At 39.1% G+C, this 21,489-nt stretch overlaps 1 protein-coding gene and 1 pseudogene across 3 annotated transcripts in view; both read right to left on the bottom strand.

Moving 5' to 3' along the window:
- Positions 1-6,655: 6,655 nt before the first annotated feature.
- GLRA2 (glycine receptor alpha 2) overlaps positions 6,656-21,489 on the bottom strand; it is a 167,942-nt gene continuing 153,108 nt past the window's right edge. For 2 of the 3 annotated variants that reach the window (XM_016119133.2, XM_016119149.2), the window contains exon 10: positions 6,677-7,045. In XM_016119133.2, the coding sequence (XP_015974619.1) occupies positions 6,767-7,045 (279 nt within the window). In that variant the 3' untranslated portion in view covers positions 6,677-6,766. Of the gene's footprint in view, positions 7,046-21,489 lie in introns of all 3 variants that reach the window. The other variant, XM_016119121.2, reaches the window with a different exon arrangement.
- On the bottom strand, positions 8,690-8,801 carry LOC118608022 (annotated as a pseudogene).

The raw sequence follows: 21,489 nt of genomic DNA, 5'->3' as shown, positions 1-21,489 counted from the left end.
TCAGTCCTCATCTGTGATTGTAGGAGGTAAATATTATTATGTTACATTTTACAATATCTTCAGTCCTGTGGCATTAAAGCATTGCCCAAGGACACCCTGCAAATTACGAGACAGAGGGAGAATTTGAACTCAGATCTAATCTCATGCCTTTACAACCATGCCACCTGCCTTCTAAACGAACAGGTGAATGATCATGTGGAGGTACGATAATTTAAAGGAGAAAAACTGCTCTTTCTAACTTACTCTACCTGGGATACCTAGAACAAAGCTCATGGGAGTAGTTAGAAGGAACCAGGGGATTTGGGTTCCCAAAGTTTCATTTTCGTGCTGTGTGACATGGGGTGTGTCATGTAAGTGTTCTGGGCCTTGGTCCTGTGAAGGTGTGATGTCAACCATTGGGTATTAGCTCTTAAAACATTAACTTCGATGGTGATTGTCGGAAAAATAATCTGAAACTTGGAAATAGGCCAAAAAGGGGGGGGGGTTGTTACAGGTGCTCTTTCAATGCAGTGCTGGGCTTGACATTGTATTGTCTGGGCTATTTACCATTCTGTAAAGGCAGAGAACTTGTAGAATTGTGTCCAGCAGAAATGCAAATAACTTCTGTCCAAAGAAGAGATAATCCCAAAGGTTACTGTTTATGGCCTTATTGGACATCGCCCAGATTTGTTTCTAACTCAGGAAACTTACCCTAACATTGCTTAGAAACACCTAATTTCTCAAATGCTTTTTGGATTTGTTTTAGCATTTTCCTGTTTTTAAAATCCATAAGATAAATACAATTTTGACATGTTAATTTTGTATTTGCGTGAGTCATGATTTTCTCTTTTGGAAAATTATGCTTTAAGAATATTTTGATAGAAAGCTTCAAATCTACAACCATTTTGGAATCTCTGTCTCTCCTTCCTCCAAGTGACACAACAGTGGAACTGGAAGTCGAAATTGCTACCTGGCACTTTGGGCTCCTCATGCCAGGGAGTCAGCAGGCAAAGAAGATGGTTACCGTATAAGCTAAGGTGATGGGTCCTGACTATCAAAGGGAAATTGAGCTGCTACTGCATAATGGCGGTAAAGAGAAATATGTTTAAAATGCAAGAGACCCCCGGGATACCTCTCAGAACCTCCATGTCTTAGAAGGCCTGTGTATTCTGATAAAAGTCAATGAGAAACAACAAAAATTTCATCCAGACAGGATTGCTAATGTCCCAGGCCCTTAAAGATCTGTAGAATTGGGGGTTTTCAGAACATGCTTTAGAAAATGCTAATCTAGTGTAATTCCTTCATTCTTGTAAACCCAAAACCTGCTTAAGTTTTGACAGCAATTTTGATCTAACTCGGTAGTATTAGGTTCCTTAGTTCTATCTCTTAAGTCTTATGTGCAAACCCTCAATTAACTCCTTAATAAGTATTAACCATTCAGTAGTCATTGAACAAATACTGTATTGATCAAATACCTACTAAGTGCCAGGCTCAGATCTAATCCCTGGGAATATAACAGTCAATTTATGTTTTCACTTTCTCACGTGAGGCTGTCCTTCAAGGTAGAGTGTGTGTGTGTGACAATAAACACTAAAAAGCATCAATTAGAAAGTGACAAATGCTATGCAAAATACAAGGCAGGAATGGGAAATAAAGTATAATGGTAAGAGGGTACTAATTTATATAATGTGGTCAGAGGAGGCTTCTCTGATAAGACATTCAAACAGAGTCCTGAATTAAATGAGCGAGTAAGCCCTGTAGCTAACTAGAGCTGGGGTTGGCAAAGTACTGCCCATGGGCCAAATCTGGCCTGCCACTAGCTTTTGTAAATAAAGTAGTATTGGAACACAACCATACTCACTTGTTTACATATTGCCTCGGACTGCTTTTGTACCACAAGAGCAGAGTTGAGTAGTTGGCCTCAGACTGTGTGGCCTGGGAAGCCTTAATTTCCTGGCCTTAAAGTGTTTGACAGTTCCTGGTCTAGGGAAAGAAGGTGCCAGGTAGAGGAAACAGCAAATACAAAAGTCCTGAGGTAGAAGTGTGGTCAGCATGTTTAAACACTGGCCGTTGTGCCTGAGGGGACAGGGGTTGACAGAAGGTGGGTGATGGGGAGGTTAAGTCATGTGGCCATGATGAGGACTCTGGGTTATTCTGTAATTAAGATGGGAAGCAGTTGGAGGTTTAAAGCAGAGTGACATGATCTGATTTATGCCTTGAAAGGAACTTTCTGGCTACAGTCTTCCTTTTATCTCTTCTCCCTTCCTCACTAACTTGTCCCCAAGTCTTTCTCCTCAGAAAGCAGGGGTAGCTTATGCAGTGATCATCCATTGAATTTGATGAAGCCTTGGTTAGTTCTGATCCTTGTACACAAAGGGTCTCTTAGCCCTTTGTTTTATCATTTTTGAGGACCTGGAGTCTCCCAGAGGACTGAGCAAGCTGCCCATTGCATAACCAGCCCCAGGTCCTCGGAGTTGAAGGCCAGTGGGATTGCATGCTTCACAAGAGCACCCGTGACCTTTGCTCTCCTCTTTGAAGATGCATTCACCTATCTATAAATCATTTGCGCCAAAGTGTTAATGCACTTTTAAATGCTGGCCCATGGTCTAAAAACATCTAATACACACTACCCTCAGCTTGAAGGAAACTGTATTACTTGTTATTTTTAAAGTGCATTTGCACCAAAGTAGGAATTTTGCATTTTTTCTTCTGTGAGGCAATGTTTGACAATGTGAAGGTCATTTTCCCTCCTTTAAAAATTGAAATAAACACCTTCTAAATTGAATTTTGTGTCTTTTTTTTTTCAATCCCAGTATCTTTGAGGCCATTCAGTCACACAAGATACTGACTCTGTGAAGATGTTCTCAATGCCGTATACACGATTTTGAGCTATTTCTCGTAGGCATTTTCAACAGAAACGTTCTCTTCTACGCCCTCCTTCACCAATTTATTTTGTCATCCATGAGGGTGGGTCAGTGGTACCATGACTTTCCACTCTCCAGACTTTTATTTTCCTAGACACTGGATACAGTGAAAGGCTGTAGGAAGTAAACCTTGCGGAATATTCAGTCTCTAGCACAATAGCCGACTTTGGGTGAGGTGTTAAAGCGTAGAGCTTCTGTTTATTTATTGATCAAAGGATGGATATTAACTCTTTGTGATCTGGCCACCTTGGATTATTATTAGAATTGAATGCTGTTGTTGACATCAAAACATGTCGATATGTGGGAAGCACTGTATTGATACGGAGTTGTGGTGTTATCTTTAGTTCTAGTTTGTGATCTATGAAGAGCATGTATTATTGAATCATTCAAATTATACTTAAAGAAAAAACTAAATGGTAAAAATAAAGAAAAGATTAAAGCAGAGGTTGAAAGATTGAAAAGGAATATCTCGCAGACTTATGACTTTTATTCATCCCACAAGTTGTCTTTAGGATTAAACTATGCAATGCATAGATTAAAAAAAATTCCAATTAGATTATAATTTATTTTAATTATCCAAAGCTGTGAATCATATGATATGGATTTTGTGCTGTGTTTTGGTTAGAACTTTCTTACTTGATGGTAATGGGGTAAGCAAAATGTAAAATGAATTTCATTTAATCTTTATCGAAAGTTTTGCTTTCAGAATTTGGCAGTTCTGTTCAGTGGCCTAGATGAGTAGCTTAATGCTAACACTGTTTGGAAGGATTTTAAAAAATCTACAGCGAGTCTGGTTTTAGCATCTGTTTTAGGCCAAGGTGTTTGAAAATATCATAGAGTATTAAGCCTCACGTCAGCTTGATGTGTTTTTGAAATCAAGTGGTAGGAATTGAAAAATGTGTATAAAACAAATTCTCCAATAACCCATTATCTGAAAAATGATGGCAATAGATGGTTACCTCATAGCATTGCTTAAGAGAGAAAAACATAATTTTGTCAGCAAGCACAGCATATCCTCCTTCACCAACTTTTCCTAGTGATAGTAATAATATTCACTGGACATTTGAGCTTTGGCAGGCATTGCCTGAGGGTCCATGAAAACAGCCACTTTCTTTCAGAAGCTTCCAATCTCATAAAAACAGTAAGTTCTCTTCCTCAGAGCCATGATTTTATTCTTGGGCTATTTTACTTCAAATACTATTATGAAAGAAAATGTCCTAAAGAAAATCTCCAATAACATTACAGGGGAATTATCTATTTCACTAGAATATATAGCACTCAAAATCCTTTCACTGAGATTTTATCTTAATTATAGAACCCAGATTGGTACAGTCAAGAGTTCTTTTCCCTGAATGTGAACTAGAATTAGAGAAAAGCCAAGAATTCCTCTTGTCATACAGGATGTCTTTGCCTACTTAAATGGCTGGCAGATATGTTGAAAGGTGAACCTGTTTTTCATTTTCTAATGTGGGGTCTATGCTCCCCAGAAAGTTCATGGTACACACATTGATTAGAAATGATCATTTAGCTGGAGATTTTTCCCCAAGGGGCTTCCCCATCCTGCCATATACAAGATCAAGGCTCTTCCTAGAGCACTTACGGGATCAGGCTCATCTTTGGGATGCATTTTATCCTCCATTTTACTGTTTCGCAGTGGGAGGAAAGGAATTGAGACCAAAGGCATTGTTTTATTTTTTTTTGGGGGGGTGGGAAGGAAAGAGCGATAAGACAGAACTAGTGTTTCCGAAATGGTGCAACAAAGCCTGCCATTAAGCTTGCCAAGGTTAGACACTGAAGCTTTTAACCCAGGGGATAACTGATACTATTCTTAAGAATAGTAATTTTATCATTATGTATTTGTTATTGAGAATTTACTATCTATGTTTTAGACTCCATATTAATGGCTTTACTTGTATTTTTTTTCAGTTTATCCTCTTAAAACTATGAAACAGGAACTACTTAGAAAAGTCAGGTAACTTATCTGAGATCATACTGTTGATAGGTGGCTGAGCTAGTCTTTCTGTCTCCAAAGTTCATGTGTTTAGCCATTTTGCAATATCCTTCTCTATGGAAATGATTCAATATTTGAATAGGCTTAAAAGGTCATAAATATTGACTTATCAATTCCCATCTTCCTGAAAATGTTATGATGGATGTCTGTGGTTAAGGAAAACGTAGGTCAAGATGAGTTATCTCTACTTCACTGGGGTTTTCAGAATTTTTTTTCGTCTTGGAACTCCTCCATTTCTGACAAAAACAGGTCGACGGACAGGTTGGTCCTTTGTATTTCTTTTCACTTGGAAATTTTACGAGTCCTCAGTGTTCTTGGAACATTTCCATATCTCATATGAAGTATCCAGTATTAGATTCTGCTCACAGTGGTGACAAATGCTTCCACATCTCCATTTCCTTATTTCTACAATGAGAATAACATCTTTTTTCTTTCTTTATGGGGATGTTACAAGCTATTCTTATAATAGCTACATAAGTGTTTTCAGCCCTATGAGGAAGACCAGAAACAAGAACTCGTTACCATCACCATCTAAATTATTCACAATTACAGTGCAAAAACAGAGACTCTTAGAGAAGTTCTGTGGCACACTTAGCTTTATTGAAATTGAACAAGTACTTTTTTTTTTTAAATAACCCCTTTTACAGCACATGTAAAATTTAATTTTTTCAGTATATTTTTACAGGTTGTCTTTTATCTGAGTAAGCAAAAATACATCTTTAATTTTTTTTTTCTTACTTAAAACATGTAGCCAGGATTCAAACCACGTAGCTCTGGTACCAAAAAGGCAACGGGTTATGAAAATCACAGTACAATTTTAAAATTCTTTAAATTAAGGATATTTAAAACGATATTCACTTGGATTGACAGTAGAAATCATGGGTCAGTTGACATTGGGACTAGTAGTTACACCTACAATGAGAGCAGAAATGGGAAGTTCAGGCTAATATGAGCTACACCATTCAGGACACACCATCTCCATAAACACTGTGGCTGACAGGTTGCAATGGCTAAGTCACACTTGAACACTTCACATGTAAATATAGCCAGAGCGAACAAAATATATAGTGCGCTAACTTGGATCTAAAATAAAATGGGTATTTATTTTTAAGAGGGTATTCGAGAATCAGTTACACAAGACACAATTTAAACCCCAAAATTACACTTGGGAAAGAAACAGAATATTAAAATGCGCACCCACACAGACAGTAAAGTACAAATCTGTTCTTTGTGATTGGTATTTATTTTTTGTTGTTTTTTTCGGTAAGTAGAAATAATTTATGACCCACAAAAGGATTTCTCAGGTGAAACACTAATTACAGACATTGTAAAGAACATAGCTCAGGAGTCTTGTTTTAAAAATGAGGCAGCATTTTCCTGAAAAAAGTTTGGTCCTCAACTCACTATAGGCTAGTCACTGTGGTCAGATGGTCAGCATTTTCCGTGTGTGTGTGTGTGTGTGTGTGTGTGTGTGTGTGTGTGTGTTTGATGTGTTTTAACCCAATTTTTCAGTACCAGAATTAGTCAAAACTAAACCAAAAGACAAATTGCCCTCGCGAACTTGACCTTGACTATCACGTCTAATTGATGCATCATCTGATAGAACAATGCTAAAGACTATGAAGAGAATTATGCTCACATGGTTCTGCGGCACCTTAATCTTGTGCAAACATTTTCCTTCATATCTGATTAACTTATCTTTATTCACGCAGGTGCCAGGAAACCCACCCCATGATCCTCCCTCCCCCCTCCCCCAATCTTCTCCTTTGTCAATGTGATATAAAGACAATTTCACTGTGTATTTACAAGCACAACACTTAGGCAAGAAGGTCCCAGGGTCTGAAGGGCACATCTATTTCTTGTGGACATCTTCATGCCGAATGATCTTGTATGTGATCCAGTAAAAGATGTTGAAAATGAGGAAGGCCAATGGGAAGGCAGCTCGAGATATCGTGTCAATCCTTTTTGCCCGGTCCACAAACTTCTTCTTGATGGCATCTGCATCTTTTGGGGGTTGTGGTAGCGGGTTGGCAGGTGTGGCCTTGACAGCTGTTCCATCCTTCACTTGGAGGCAGTGACCCATCCCATAACCACTGAAATTAAAACGACTTTCACGAGTAACATCTTCTTCCTGGGAAAATAAAGGCAGAGGAAGCACAGATTGGTTGTCTGTCAAATTAGATGGAAGATCCTTAAAATTCTTCAGAAATAAAAGGATAAATCACAGTTAACTGGTAGCGTGGGTGGCTTTTGGAATGGGTAGTTCTCTTTCAAGTTTAACTCAATTATTCATGGAACAGATACAGTTCATTAGCTTTTCAGGCTGGGAAATTAAGGATAAGAATAATGACTGTAGTCATTTTAATTCGTTAACAAACAGAAACACCTACATTATATTCAACACCAACTTTTCTAAAATCTAGTTTATTAATCCATAGCTTTGAATATACTATTTTAACGCCAAGTCTTCAAATCCCAATAGTATACTCTAAATCTATCGAGGGCTATTCATTCATTTACTCATTCATTCATTCATTCATTCATAAAAGCATTTACTGAACACCTGCTTTGTACCTGGCAGTGAGCTAGGAGCTTCTCCTAGTGTGGCCCATTCGCAGCCCAGATCCTTCTATTAATATTGACTTTAATGTTAATATTAGATCTGAGACTAACCCCTTAAATATATACACATCCCCTCTAGCCTTCTAGTTCACTTCAGTTATATGGCAGAGATTAAATATTCATTGTTTGGTATTGAATATTTCTACCATGGCTAATTTTTCCAGTGTCAGTTTTTAACATTTAATCTTTGGCAAGTTAGTTATCTCTTTATTTAAATGTGTCATTTTGGTTGATGTCAATGGTATTTTGTGTTATTTCTACATGAATTAGATAAAAGACTGAAAAATCGTATTTATTCCTGGGAGTAAAGAATAAATAGCCTTAGTAGAGATAAATGTATGGCATATGGGTGTGAGGTTGGGTAAAAATGGTCATTGGGGGGAGGACACCCGCTTATCACATGGGTTATAGGCCTTCTTGGACATCCTATGGCTAATTGGTAATTAGATCTCAACCAGTGTGGGAGAGAAGTAGAAGCTGTGCCAGTTGGTTTAGTAAAGAGAGCCAGATTAGGAATTTGGGTATTTGGGGTCTAGGCCTGGCTCCAAGCGTTATAAACTGTATTGCTCTTAGGTAAGATATTTATTCTTTAAAGACCTCAGGAATTTAATGATAAAAATGTTGAGGCTGGTCTAGATCTCTGTGTTTCAGCTTTGGCTGCTGGGGAACTTTTATATGTATGCCTGCCTCCTCCCCCCTCTCAGCCCCTTCCAGACCAACTGAATGAGAATCTCTAGGAATGAGAACTGAGAATCTGTATCTTTAAATATCCAGTGACTCTAACGCAAGTTTGGAAACCAGTGGCCTAGATGAGCTCTCATGTCCGGCTCTAAAATGCAGAACCTGTTCCATATTATTGAGTCTAAAATGACTTTTGAAAGGGAAACAATCCCTCCCTCATTATACATTTCCCCTTATCTGCCTAAATTCACCATGCTGTTTATCCTTTCCATAGCTGTAGAATTCTCACTTCTATATAAACATTTAGAAACTCATGATTAAGTATATAGTTTACTGCGTGAGTGAAATAAAATTATTTTAAACTTCCTGGGCTGCTTTTGAAAGGTTAGTTAGCTGGTAACCTGATTTTAGCACATAAAACAAAAGGAAGCCTAAATACACAGGTCCATGTTTCTTCTCATTTTTCAAAAAATGCCTACAGCACCTGGTATTCCAAGGTGACCTCTCATCCAAGTACTAACCAGGCCTGACCCTGCTTAGCTTCCGACGGGATCAGGCTTGTTCAGAGTGGTATGGCTGTAGACTACAATCTAATTTTTTTTAACAGCAATATTTTATTTTGAAGGAATGTCATGTAAGCAATATAAATAAAATTCCCTTGAAATTTAATTAATCTCAAAGTTCAAGTGTATAATTATAATATTTGAGATACATCTTAAATATATTATAGTTTTTTGATACTGAAAGCAATGTGCTAAACAGTCTCAGTTCAAAATGTTATCTAAAAACACTTAATTAAAGAAGACATTGCTCTTCTTGTGGCTTATGAGAAGCAATTAGAAGAAATGTTGAAGCCTGAAGTTTGTGGTTGTTTTAATGACAATATTTTCCTGCTCTACTAGACATCAACTCATCATTGCGCAGTTGAAGATTAAAAACAGCTCGATTCACAAATGAGTAGGTGAGTGGTTTCTAGACAGTGTTGTTAGATTTAGCGAATAAAATATGTGAAGTCCAGTTAAATTTGAATTTCAGATAAAGATGAATCATTACTTGGTCTAAGTATATCCACTGAATTTCAGATCAACAACAATGAATTTTTGTGTATTTTCAAAATACGCATGGCACATATTTACACTAAAAAATATTGTTTATCTAAAATTCAAATTTAACTGGACGTCCTGTATTTTATCTGACACCCTATTTCTAGAAGGTATTTGGAAGGCTCCCAAGAAATTCGCTCACTTAAAAATCTCATCTTGTGAGATTTTAATTCCTATTTGTGGTTTCATCATTATTAAGCTACACACTGATCTCTTTCTGAGATGAAGAAAGACAAAATTTTCCCATTAAAATTTATAATCTCAATATGCAATCCTTAAAAGAAAGACAATTCTATATGTTCTAATATGGAATTATCTCCAAAGTAAGTTAAAAAAAAAAAAGAGCAAGGTTATGTGCATACTGAGTAATAATGAGAGCTGTCTCCAGGGAGCAGGACTGGGGGTTAGGTCGCGGGGAGGGGTGCGGGTGACCGTGCAAGGCAGTCTGCTTTTTCATTCCACTATTTTGTACCTTTTGAATTTTCTATCATGTGCATGTATTATTGACTCAAAGACAAATAAGTGTGAATGAACAAACAATAAAGCAAAACAGCAATGTTTTCTTTGTAGGACAAAACATCCCAAGAGAGAATGTTTGGTAGAAATTATTTCATTAACTTCTTTGATTTCCTATTTGATTTGACCTTATCAGGTCACCTTAATAGCTCTGGGAAGATGGAGGCAAACTACTTTATAATCGTGCATGGACTCAGCCTTATTGAAACTTATGTGATATTGTAAAGTGGAAAAAAATTATTTTTCTGTAAAATTGCAACTTTGTAAGACCGTGCTTATTTTATATGATTTTATATATTTTACTCATTTCATCCTCGATTTATTACTCCTATTTTTCACCATGGGCTTAAATTCTCTCGCGATTCCGCCCTCGCTCTCGAGGTCCCGCCCTCGCCCTAGCCGTCCCACCCCCACTTTCGAGGTCTCGCCTCTGCCCTCGTGATCCCGCCCTCGTGGTCCCGCTCCCGTGGTGAGGTCCCGCCTCCGCCCTCGCAGCCCCGCCCTAGAGATCCTGCCCCCGCCTTCGAGGTCCCACCCCGGCTGTCCCACCCTCGAGGTCCCGCCCTCACCCTCGAGGTCTCGCCCCTGCTCGCGATTCTGCCCACCCCCTCTCGAGGTCCCGCCCCTGCCCTCGAGGTCCCGCCCTCAGGTCCCGCCCCCACCCTCACGATCCCGCCCTCACCCTCGAGGTCCCGCCCTCGCCCCCGCCCTCGAGGTCCTGCTCTTGCTGTACCACTCTCGAGGACCCGCCCCTTCCCTCGCGGTCCCGCCCCCGCCCTCGCATTCCACCTCTCAGCATAAAATTCGAGTCCCTTGTGAGTAGTAGGAAACACAGGAAACTTTTTCGACCTAAGTTTTGCCAGCCACATTTCTGCACAGGCTTCCATTATAAAATCAATTTTCAGGCTACAGGGAAAGGGGTTATTATAAAGACCAAGTTCATAATTAGAGCTCATGTTTGAGCTAAGAAAAGCCAATTAAACATATGCGCGCGCTACACACACATAACATGCATCTTAGCAACATTTCAGTCGAATTACAAGTACCCTGAGATGTTTAGTAAAACCCAAAAAACCAGTCAAGAGTCAATGCAACCTCTCAGCTTATATTCAATGTAAAGCTTTGTTTACTGATCTGAACTTTCTCCCAGGGGATGTTCAATATCTCATACTTCTGAACCATCTCTTCTGCTTCCTGGCTCATGTCGCATTTCCTTTTTACCCAACTCTGATAGTTCCTGATAGCCTGCTTTGTGTTTGAAGTCTTTTCCAAGTAATAAAACAGTTGTTTGCCCCTCCTTGCCCAGCCAAACCTGCGTCTGTCTCTTTATTTGGTTACCCTTTCACAGTCATTTATTCAACATCTACTATGTACCATGCAATGCTCTAGATATGGGCGAAAAGTCCTCTCTTGCACGGCTTATAGTCTAGCCTGGAGGAACAGGGAGGAAAAAAGGACAAAGGAATCAAAAGTAATCGGGACAAGGCTTTACTTTAGAAAGTGCAGTTCTGACTTTCTAGAAGGGTTGAGTGGAGCCCTGTAGATAGATACCTAAGGGAGAGAATTTTAGACAGAGGAAAACAAAATACATTAGTCTGCAGCACTCCAGGTATGTTTCAGTACAATAAGGGTGACGAGATGACTTAAGCAAAATGAGTAAGGGTGAGGAAGTAGGAGATGGAATCAGAGGGGTATCATGAAGGCTTTCTGAGCCATGGTAAGAACTTCAGATTTTGAAAAATGGCATAGATGATAGAGGCTCTGTTCATCCCTCTGGCGACCAAATTAAAGTTGTGATGGAAACAAGGAGCAGCAGCAAGGAAAATTGCCTGGGGTGAATAAGCCATACAACTAGGGAGAAATCCAAGAAAGCACCCTGCACTGGCAGACGGTAGGATAGGGCTAGGACACAGGGCTGCCTGGTCCCGAGTGACTGAAAGAGACGGAGGCTGCGGTAGCAGCAGCAGCAGATACCTCTTAAAGGTGCCGCATCCTCGAGCGGATTTTCGCAGTGACGGACCTGCTTGCTCTGGGCACCAGTGCCGATTAGGCCGCATGCAGGGAGCACCAGGGACTTACAGGGAGACGTTGTCGGAGTGAGGGCCCAGGCGAGACTCACTCTGTGCAAAAGTGCCAGCAGTATCCATTGTTCCCTGTTGAGCCATCCCCGCCCCCAGGGTGCAGACACAGGGCCACAACAGCCGTGGAGTCATCAAACTAGATAACAGAGGTCACTCCACCCTGAGGATCCCCTGAAACCCCGCCTCCCCCAACTCACAGTTCCACCCAAGCCACATCCAGGTATATCCTCAGTGAGTCAGGTGCTCCTTGCTGAGCAGTGCCTAGACTCACACTGGAGGCGGCTGGCCTGCGTTTCTGGTGTGGCCTTTTGAGGCAACTATAAGCACAGCATCTGTTGATTGCTTGCTGAATCTTACCAGGTAGCCCCAGAGGGGCAGAGGCTTGGGTTAAGTTTGACCTGCAGCTGAACCCCTCTTAGAACTGTGCTACTGGACAGACACCTACTTCACAAATCCACACTAATAAGACCGGGAGACTTAGGAGATTTGCTTAATACATAGAAACAGGCATGGAAAGGCAGCCAAAATGGGAAGACAAAGAAGCAGAAACCATATAAGAGAACAGAACAGAGATCCAGATATAATAGAGTCAAGTAATCTAATAGATGCAGAGTTCAAAACACTGGCTATAAAGATGCTCAATGAACTTTTGGTTAAATTCAGTGAGAACTGCAACAAAGAGATAAAAAAACATAAAAATGGAAATGGAAATTATAAAAGGGAATCAGTCTGAAATGAAGACATCTGAGATGAGAAGTATATTAAATGGATTAAACAAAAGAATAAACAGATTGAACAAAGTAAAGGATCAAATGCCCTATCTAGAGGACAGGAAGCCAAGGACACTGAATCAGAATGGCAAGAAAAAAGATGCCAAGACTATAAAAATAATCTCAGGAGCATATGGGACACTATTAAGGGTCTAAATATTCATCTGATGGTGTAACTGAAGAAAATGAAAATGTTGAACTGCTATTTGAAGAAATAATGATGGAAAACTTCCCTGACCTGGTGAAGGAAATGGACATAAAACCCCAGGAAGCTCAGAGAATTAAAAAAAACAGGGATCCAAAGAAGCCCACACCAAGACACATCATCATTAAAATGCCAAAAGTTAAATACAAAGAAAGAATATTAAAAGCAGCAAGAGAAAAACAGATAGTTACTTATAAGGGAACACCCGTAAGACTGGCAGCTGATTTCTCAAAAAACACTTTGCAGGAGAGAAGGGCTTGGCAAAAAATATTTGACAGGATAAAGGCCCAGGATCTATAACCAAGAATAATTCATCCAGCAATGCTATCATTTAGAGTTGAAGGACAGATAAAGAGCTTCCCAGACAAAAATAAGCTAAAGGAATTTATCACCACAAAACCAGTAGTATAGGAAATGTTTTCTTTAAGAAGAAAAAACATGTATCTGAAACAGGAATAAAGAATGGTAACAACTACATTCCTATCAATAAATACCTCAAATGGAAAAGAAGTAAGTGCTCCAACTAAAGGAGCAGATGAATGGATAAGAAAACAAGACCCCTACATGTTGCCTATAAGAGACTCACTTCAGATTAAAAGACACACAGACTAAAAGGAAGTGGATGGGAAAAGATATTGCTTCGATGGACCCAGAGGGTATTTAAGTCAGACTGAGAAAGATAAACACATTCGGGGTGGCATGGCCATAGACTCCATGTTTCTTTACAGACTGAACCATTCATTTTATTTTTTCAATTTATAACATTTTGTTGTGGAATATAACGTAAAAATACGCAAAACATAAATGCACAGTTTATTATAAAACCAATACTCGTGTAGCAATTATTTGGGTAAGGAAATAGAATCTTGCCAGCACCTTCAGAAAGCCCACATGTGTGTTTTCCTGATCACAGTTTCTTTTCTCTTTTCTAGAGGTTGCCACTATGACATTTATGATAATCACATCCATGCTTTTCTGGATAGTTCTAACACCTATGTATTATCCTTCAAAAATCAATAACGTTTAATGCTATTTTTTAAACTGTACATAAATAGATTTATTTCATATGTGGTCGTGTTTTGCTTTTTCCAGGCTTTTAGTGACAAAATTATGTTTTTAAATTTTATTCATATTACTGTAGATATATATATTCAAAATTTTCCTCTTGTACTTATAACATTGTATAGATCTGCCCTAACTTATTGAACCACACTTCTACCAAACACTTGGTTTATTTCCAGTTGGAGTTATTCTGAACAATGCTGTTATAAACGTTCCGTACATTTAACCTGCTATACATAAGTAAGCAATACTGTAGGTTATATAACAAAGAGTTAAAGTAGTGAAACATGGGATATTCAACTTGAGGAAATGGGCCTGTTATTCATTCATTTAATTTCCATAGTCTTTCCTCGCATACAGTTAATAGCTGAACCAGTTAACTCATTCACTTAACTACCAGAGCCAGAATAGAATGATGCCAGGTTAGGCTATCATTATGTTGTCTATTTCCATGCAAGCTATGGGTTTTAATAAATATTTGTGGACTAATGAACAAAAGGGAATTTAAAAGGTTTTCTCTATGCTCGAATATAATTTCCTCGTTCATTCAACATTATTTCAAATTATGCTTCTTAGCATAGTTACAGCTAATTAAATCAATTCTTTAAAACTCTCCGCCACAAAAATAAATCCGTCACAGGTAGAAATTATCCATTTAATGTTTCATATAGAAAAGATGAATGTGACTTTAAGGGTCCTCTTATTTACTGCTGTGACTCATTCACTGCCTTTTAAATATAGAACCTTAAATTATCCACATCAAAGGGTATGGTTTTGATTCAGAAAATGTAATTACAACCAATTTGAATTTTTGTGTTAAAGAATGACTAATTGCCTTTATAGCGGGTTCAGAATAAAATGTTATGGTTATATGGCAAGATTCCTCTATGAGGGCAAAATGAAGATGAGCTTGAGTCATGGATAAACTGAAGCTAAATAAAGAACAGTCTGTAGGCACATCTTAGTTGAATGTATTTACTGGGAGAGTCAGCTATATCTTCTCAGTGAGAATAGAATCTTAAGCATATATTATCCATTTCTTCTAATTAGTCAGGAAACTAATTAGTTAATTATTGCTTCTGACCAGCCAACCTCAGTAACTTTGTGCAGAAAACACTTTCTAGCTTACTCTGTTTTGTTATTCACTGATTAAATTCCCACGGAAAATTATCCAGTCAGAGTTTCAATACATAAAACTTCTATATCCCACTTTGCTAAAATTTTAAATCTTGTCTGCTGTATGAGGCACTGTCATGACACTATGCAATGCATTTGAGACATTCTTAAAATTTTATTTTAGGCATCAGTTTTACTTATTGTAAAATTTACACATTCCTGTGTGTGGAATAACTTGTCTAGATGTGAAATTGGACCTCAAACAGCACCAGAATTGCATTGTAGTGAATCGTTTATTATAAGAAAAGGATTTTGATATAATTAAAGAACATGGTACTTATAAAATGAAAAATTTTAGCGGAGCCCACAGTTTTAATTATTCTTTTATGCCCCCGAGAGAAAGAAAAACTGGGCTAAGCGAAAATTCTTTCCATCATATTTCTCACCCAGATTTTTTGATTGGATTGAGTCTCCCTTCTGTTGGAATAGGAAATTGCTCATTTGGAGCTAAGGTTGTAGTGAGCCTCAATCAATGCAAGGGCATACCGGGATCTCCAGCCCTCTTTACGAAACAGTATGAGTCCAAATATAGCAAGTTTTCACACACACACACAAAATACCCTGAGCAATGATGCTTAATCGTAGGTCTGCCAATTTCTATCGTCTGGACTTGAGAAAGAGGGATAGGTTTGAGAAGTGCGTGGTTCTTGTAACCTCAGTTTCCTCAACTGTATCACAAGGATTTAGGAATAGATGTGAATAATAAATAGGTAGCATTTATTGATTATGACTATACACCATGCATTTAAAGCTATAGTCAATTCTATCACCAAACTGACTCTGCAAATCACAAGCTTCCTGGGAAAATTGAGGCTGACAGGAGTTATGTGGCTTTTTAAAGTTATATTGCTAATAAATTTTGAAGCTGAGATTCAAATCCAGGTTCACCTAATTCCAAAGACTGGAAGTCTTTGATTTTTATGAATTTATCCCTATAAAATCTAAAATGGCTTGCATTCAAAATTATGGATGAAGAATCTGACTGAACTTTGCAGAACAACAAAATTGAAATTAAGTAAGCCAAATATAACCCCTCGTTGCTTAATATGACATGTGGCAAAATGAATTAAAACTGTCAAAGTGTCATTTTTGGGAAAACAGGGAAGGCAGTTTTTCCAAAAGAAAACCATATCATTGGATCATCTTCTTTTCAGGGAAGGGTATAATTATTATTGATTTTTGAAGAAGAAACTTCTATATTCATTTCTTGAGCACTTGCCATTCATGTATTTATATTTCTAACAGATATTCATTGGTTACCTATTATGTGCCAGGTATGTGGTAGAGATACAACAGTGAACAAGAAGACAAAGTCTCTGCCTTTTTGGAGCTTACATTCTAGTGGGGAAAACAGACAGTGACGAGAAATTACATATACATGCAAACGCATACACACACACACACATACATACATGTATATATGTATGCACAGGACACTTCCACCCACTGACACAGATACACACACACACACAGATAATGATGGATACTTTGAAGAAAAACTAAGACATTCGAGACAGGTGAGTGGCAGGGAAGTGGATGTGTTAGATCACGTGATCTGGAAAAGCCAGAGACTATACCCGGCACTATGCCATGTGCTGGGGACCCAGGAGTGAGCAAGATAGATCAGATTCTTGCCTTCAAGGAGTCTGACAAAATAAATGAAGACAAACATAAAATAATCACATGAATACATAGCTACTAACTATGCTAAGGGCTCTGAAGGAAAATTATAGGGTGCTACGAGAGCTTATTAATGGGAGTCCTGGTTTAATCTGCCATTTGGAAGCTTTTCCCTGGGAAGTGATATTTCATTAAAGATGTGAAAAATGTGAGGCATTACAGAGGTGAAAGCAGAATTGGGAGATGCCTGAGGTTGAGGGTTGGCTGTAATTGAGAGATGGTAGGGTGGTCCCTGAAATGCAGGAGGAGTGTGGGGTGAGACAAAGTTTCAAAAGTGACCAGGGGCTAGATTGCGTAGGGCCTTGCAAGCCATCTGCCTGTTAGGAGCTTTATTTTAGGAACCAAGGGAAGGAAAAAATGAATAAGACCTTGGGTATTGGGGGTGGGGGTGGGGGATGGAGAACTAAATAGAGTATAACATGAGAGAGATTCTTGAGTTATGTACAAAGGTTTATCAGAGTTCAGATGAGCCTCAAGCCTCCAGAGTTGGCGAGGTAATACAGCTGAGATGCTCGAATCATCTGATTCCCCTAATCTGAAAAAGACTCTGTAGCTACCTACTGGTTTTTAGTATTCATTTCTAATTTTGCTTTATAGCATTATTTTTAAATGTTTGCTTCCCGATCATATTAAAAAGTAGGTAGTCAGGGACTCTGGGTTTTGATAGCTGTTTTCCACTGTTATCTTCACTCACTGGAGGGGGAACTGCTGGCAGTTTGCCGAAGTCCTTTCAGTAACCCTATTTCCTAGTACAGTGCGGGGCCCCTGGTAGTTAGTTATTCAGTAACTGTGCTTGGAATGATCCTCTTGATCCTCGCTAAGGGTTCAGCAAGGTCGTGCTCCCTGTGGGAGAGGAGCAGTCGATGATCTCCTAGCCGTTTTCCCTCTGTCAACTGCAGGCCTTTTTACAGCCTATAAATCAGTCTTCCCTGAAGAATTTCCATTCTGTTGCTCTCGTGACAGACTCAAGAGCCTTGATATGGTAGAGGAGCAGAGAAAAACACGGGGATAGAATCTGAAAGGCTTGGATTGATTTCACATCTTTACTGTCCCCTAGATTTGTGAGTTTAGGACAGTTCCTCAACATTTTTTACTATTTCCTCATCTTTGAAATGAAGAGATTAGCCATTTGGCCATTTTCTGAGTTGGAGTATAGGACTATAGTGCTGGCTAGCATATTGCCTTGAGGCTACTCTCTAGCTGGTTGATATGTTTAAGACTTTTCTTCCCAACCATAGAGTAGACAGCATGCCAGTTGGGGCCTTAACACTTTGGCCATAGTTCTGCCCCGATACCATCTACCTGTGCAGCCGCACGGGGCCTGATGCTTAGAAGGGTCCTATGCTTGTTTCAATGTTCTGTCATAGCCATCTTGAAATTCATAGTAATTTTTGAACAAGGGCCCCACATTTATATATTGCGTTGGGCCCCACAGGTTGTGAAGCCGGTCCTGCTTTCTGTTGTAGTAGAAATTGATGGGATGTAGAATCGATGGGATGCCATTGGCCCATTGCTTCCATTCCCAGCCTTGATACTTTTCAACAGTTTTGTCATCTCCTTAATGACCCTTCTCAAGCTCCTGCGTGTGACATTTAAGGACCCTTATGTCCTACCTTATACCTGCTTCTCTCTTGGGGTTTCAGGATCTTTGACTTTAGTCAACTGCTTCCATTTGCATAGAATGCTCCTCACATCTCACCCGGCCAATTCCTACATGTCCTTCAAGACTCGACTCTGCCATCATTGTATTCATGATGCTTTTTCTTGACCCCAAGCCTGGGCCATGGCTTTCTCCTCAGCTCCTGTAGCACCTGGCACATTCCTCCTTAAGGAAGTCTGCTGCATCATATTAAAATCACTTGTTTACATGTTGGCTTCTTTTACATGATCTTCAAGTGCAAATAGATAGTTTTGCATTTCTTGACAGCCCCAGTACCTAGAACAGTACTTGGCTGAAGCTTCTTATGTTGAATATATAAATGAATATATAAATTCTTCTTAAATGAATGGTAGGAAAAATATTTTGTAATATGAAAAATCCTTTTCTTGCTTATTTCTTCTGTGGCTTATTTTCACATATTGAATTTACGTGATATTAGGGCAAACCTAAACAATGTGGCTCAGGAACTGAGGTATTTATGATCTATATGTGAAACACTGTCCAGTTTTTTGGCCTGGTGTTAAGCTAGTGAGCAGCCCAGATAATGTAAAAATATTTAAATTAGATACACCTTATTAACAAGCTTGGTAAAGAATGTATGCTGCTTTGCAAAGAAAATAAATGTAATAAACACTCCAGAATACAAAGAAATATTTTTGCCATTTATGTAGCTATTGACAAAAAAATAATAAAGCTAGGTAAATGAAAAGCCAGTATGTTTTAGATATATTCAAATATTCCACCTAATAAATTAGACCTTTTCTTACCCATAGCAAAAGACTAAGGGTGTTCGCATAACATTAAGAGTCTTTGAATCGTAGGCCATCTATTTTGGTTCGGTAAAGAAAGTACAATTCCCATAAACCTATGGTTATCGCCAAACATCAGTTTTAAGTCTTGAAATTCTAATTAATAAAGCATTTCCCCCCCCCTCTCACAAATCTCTTAAAATGAAATTAATACCTGGTTCTGTTTACAATTTAGCTATCAATTATATAAAATAATCTTCATTGCCTTGATCACACATGTTAAGTAAAGTTAAATTTTTTTTTTTTAAGCCCGCAGAGTGTATTTTTGGGACAAAGCTCACCCCCAATAACAGGGAGAAAGTATGCAGACAAGGGAGGACAAACAATTCTGCTGTGGTATGAGCAGGGATCCCACAACTGAAGTTACCACAGCCTACACATAGCTTGCAAGGGTTGGGACACAGGAAGTTAAGTTGGCCAGGACTCCTAATTATCCACAAAAACCCATCTTTTTTCTTCCTGTGGTGGATCTCCCTTTAGCTCCGGCAGCATCTCTGGCCTCTACCCACTAGATACGAGTAGCACCTTTCCCTGCTCTGCAGTTGTCACAATGAAAAATGTCTCCAGACATTGCCTAATGCTTCTCAGGGAACAAAATCGCCCCTACTTAAGAAGCCCTGCTTTAGCCGGTCACACACATGCACGTGGGCAGACCATTTTCTAGCCTTTCTGCATCTATGTGGGGCTATGCAACACACCTGGTGTCAGGAAGTCCGGTCAGCTCAATCTCCAAACCAGAACTTAGTCACTTCTCACCACCCCTGACATTATATGCTGGTCCGAGCAAGTTATTCCCACCAGAATTCTGGTAGTCTCCTACCTGATCCCCGGGCTTCTAGACCCTTTTTCCCAACAGTAATGTCTGTTCTCAGCACAGCTACTAAAGGGATCCTCTTAAAATGTGTGCCATGTTAGATCTGCATCAGCTCAAATCTCTCCAATGGCTCTCTCATTTAGTAAAGGACACATCCTTGTGATGTCCCCTTTACCTCTCAGACCTCACTTCCTGCTGCTCCCTTACTAGCCCAGGTGTCAGATAATAAATATCTCAGACTTCATGGGCCATGTAATCTTTGACAAATACATCTTTTCCACGTATATTTTGAATTTTAATTTTTTAAAGTGAAATATATACTTTGGACCATACTTCGCCTACAGCACCGTATTTTTAATGGACTGGAAGTAATCATTTACAAAGAATTGTTTGACTTTTGCCTCAAACTATAAAGCAAAAATATTTTCACTTAATGTCAGCTATAGTTTTAGAAAGTAGTTTAGAAATTGATTACATGGTTGCGATGATTTGATTCCTCAAGAGAGAAGCAATACCTTGCATATGGAAATTTTTTCCTAGTAGTCTGTCAATTCTAGTGTAGCTGGAGTGCTCAGAAGACAGTAAATTCTAAGCATGAAGGTGAACATCTTCCATCTGGAATATGAGCCATTCGATTATTAATGTCGTTTGCCATCTGTTCAGGGTGCAAAGTGAATGTTAAGACTGTCTACGCAGCACACACTGGTGGGACAGGTGATCAAGGATGAGCCCATGGCCAAGCTAAAAACAATAATAATGGTAGCAGCAACAACAAATCAAAGCAAGCATTTATTTGCTTTCTGACTTGTGTAATCGTGACTGCCAAATTCTCCAGACCACCAGTGTTCTTCAATCCATAGATATATGTACACGCTTGGTGTCAACAAGTGGTTAATGCGCGGGATTACCCGTTGTTTGCCTGGCACCAGCACTCCTGTGGAGGTGCTCGCCTAAGGCTGGGAAGAACTACATTTCCCAGAGTTCCCTTCTGATTGGTTCTGGGTTATGGTTTGTTGGGGAGAGGAACTTGGGAAGTTTGGAAGGTGGAAGGGAAGCAGAGGCGATTATTTTTAGGAGTATGTGGGGTTCCGATTAGGCTGCTTTGTTAGACACAGAGGCATTCCAGACCTTTCTGTGTGATCCCATTTTCTGGACATGGTGGCATCTAAGAACTCCCTGTGAACACCTGCTTTTCCACCCAGAGCTTCAGGTTCAAGTTCCATTTTCCGACTACAGCCTTCCATTCCCCTAGTTACTCTTATGTAAACACTATTTTCTATATTAAACCCCTTATTCTGGGAGTATGTTTAGTGTCTCTATTTTCCTGACTAAACCCAGAAAGATACAGGCATACAGGTACTCCAGGTTTTAACAACAAAACACCATTTAACTCAAG

The sequence above is a fragment of the Rousettus aegyptiacus genome, unplaced genomic scaffold (genome assembly GCF_014176215.1).
Source record: "Rousettus aegyptiacus isolate mRouAeg1 unplaced genomic scaffold, mRouAeg1.p scaffold_m13_p_9, whole genome shotgun sequence".
Taxonomy (NCBI): Eukaryota; Metazoa; Chordata; class Mammalia; order Chiroptera; family Pteropodidae; genus Rousettus; species Rousettus aegyptiacus.
The sequence above is the reverse complement of the archived record's forward strand: the minus strand, read 5'-3'. Positions and strand labels throughout refer to the sequence as shown.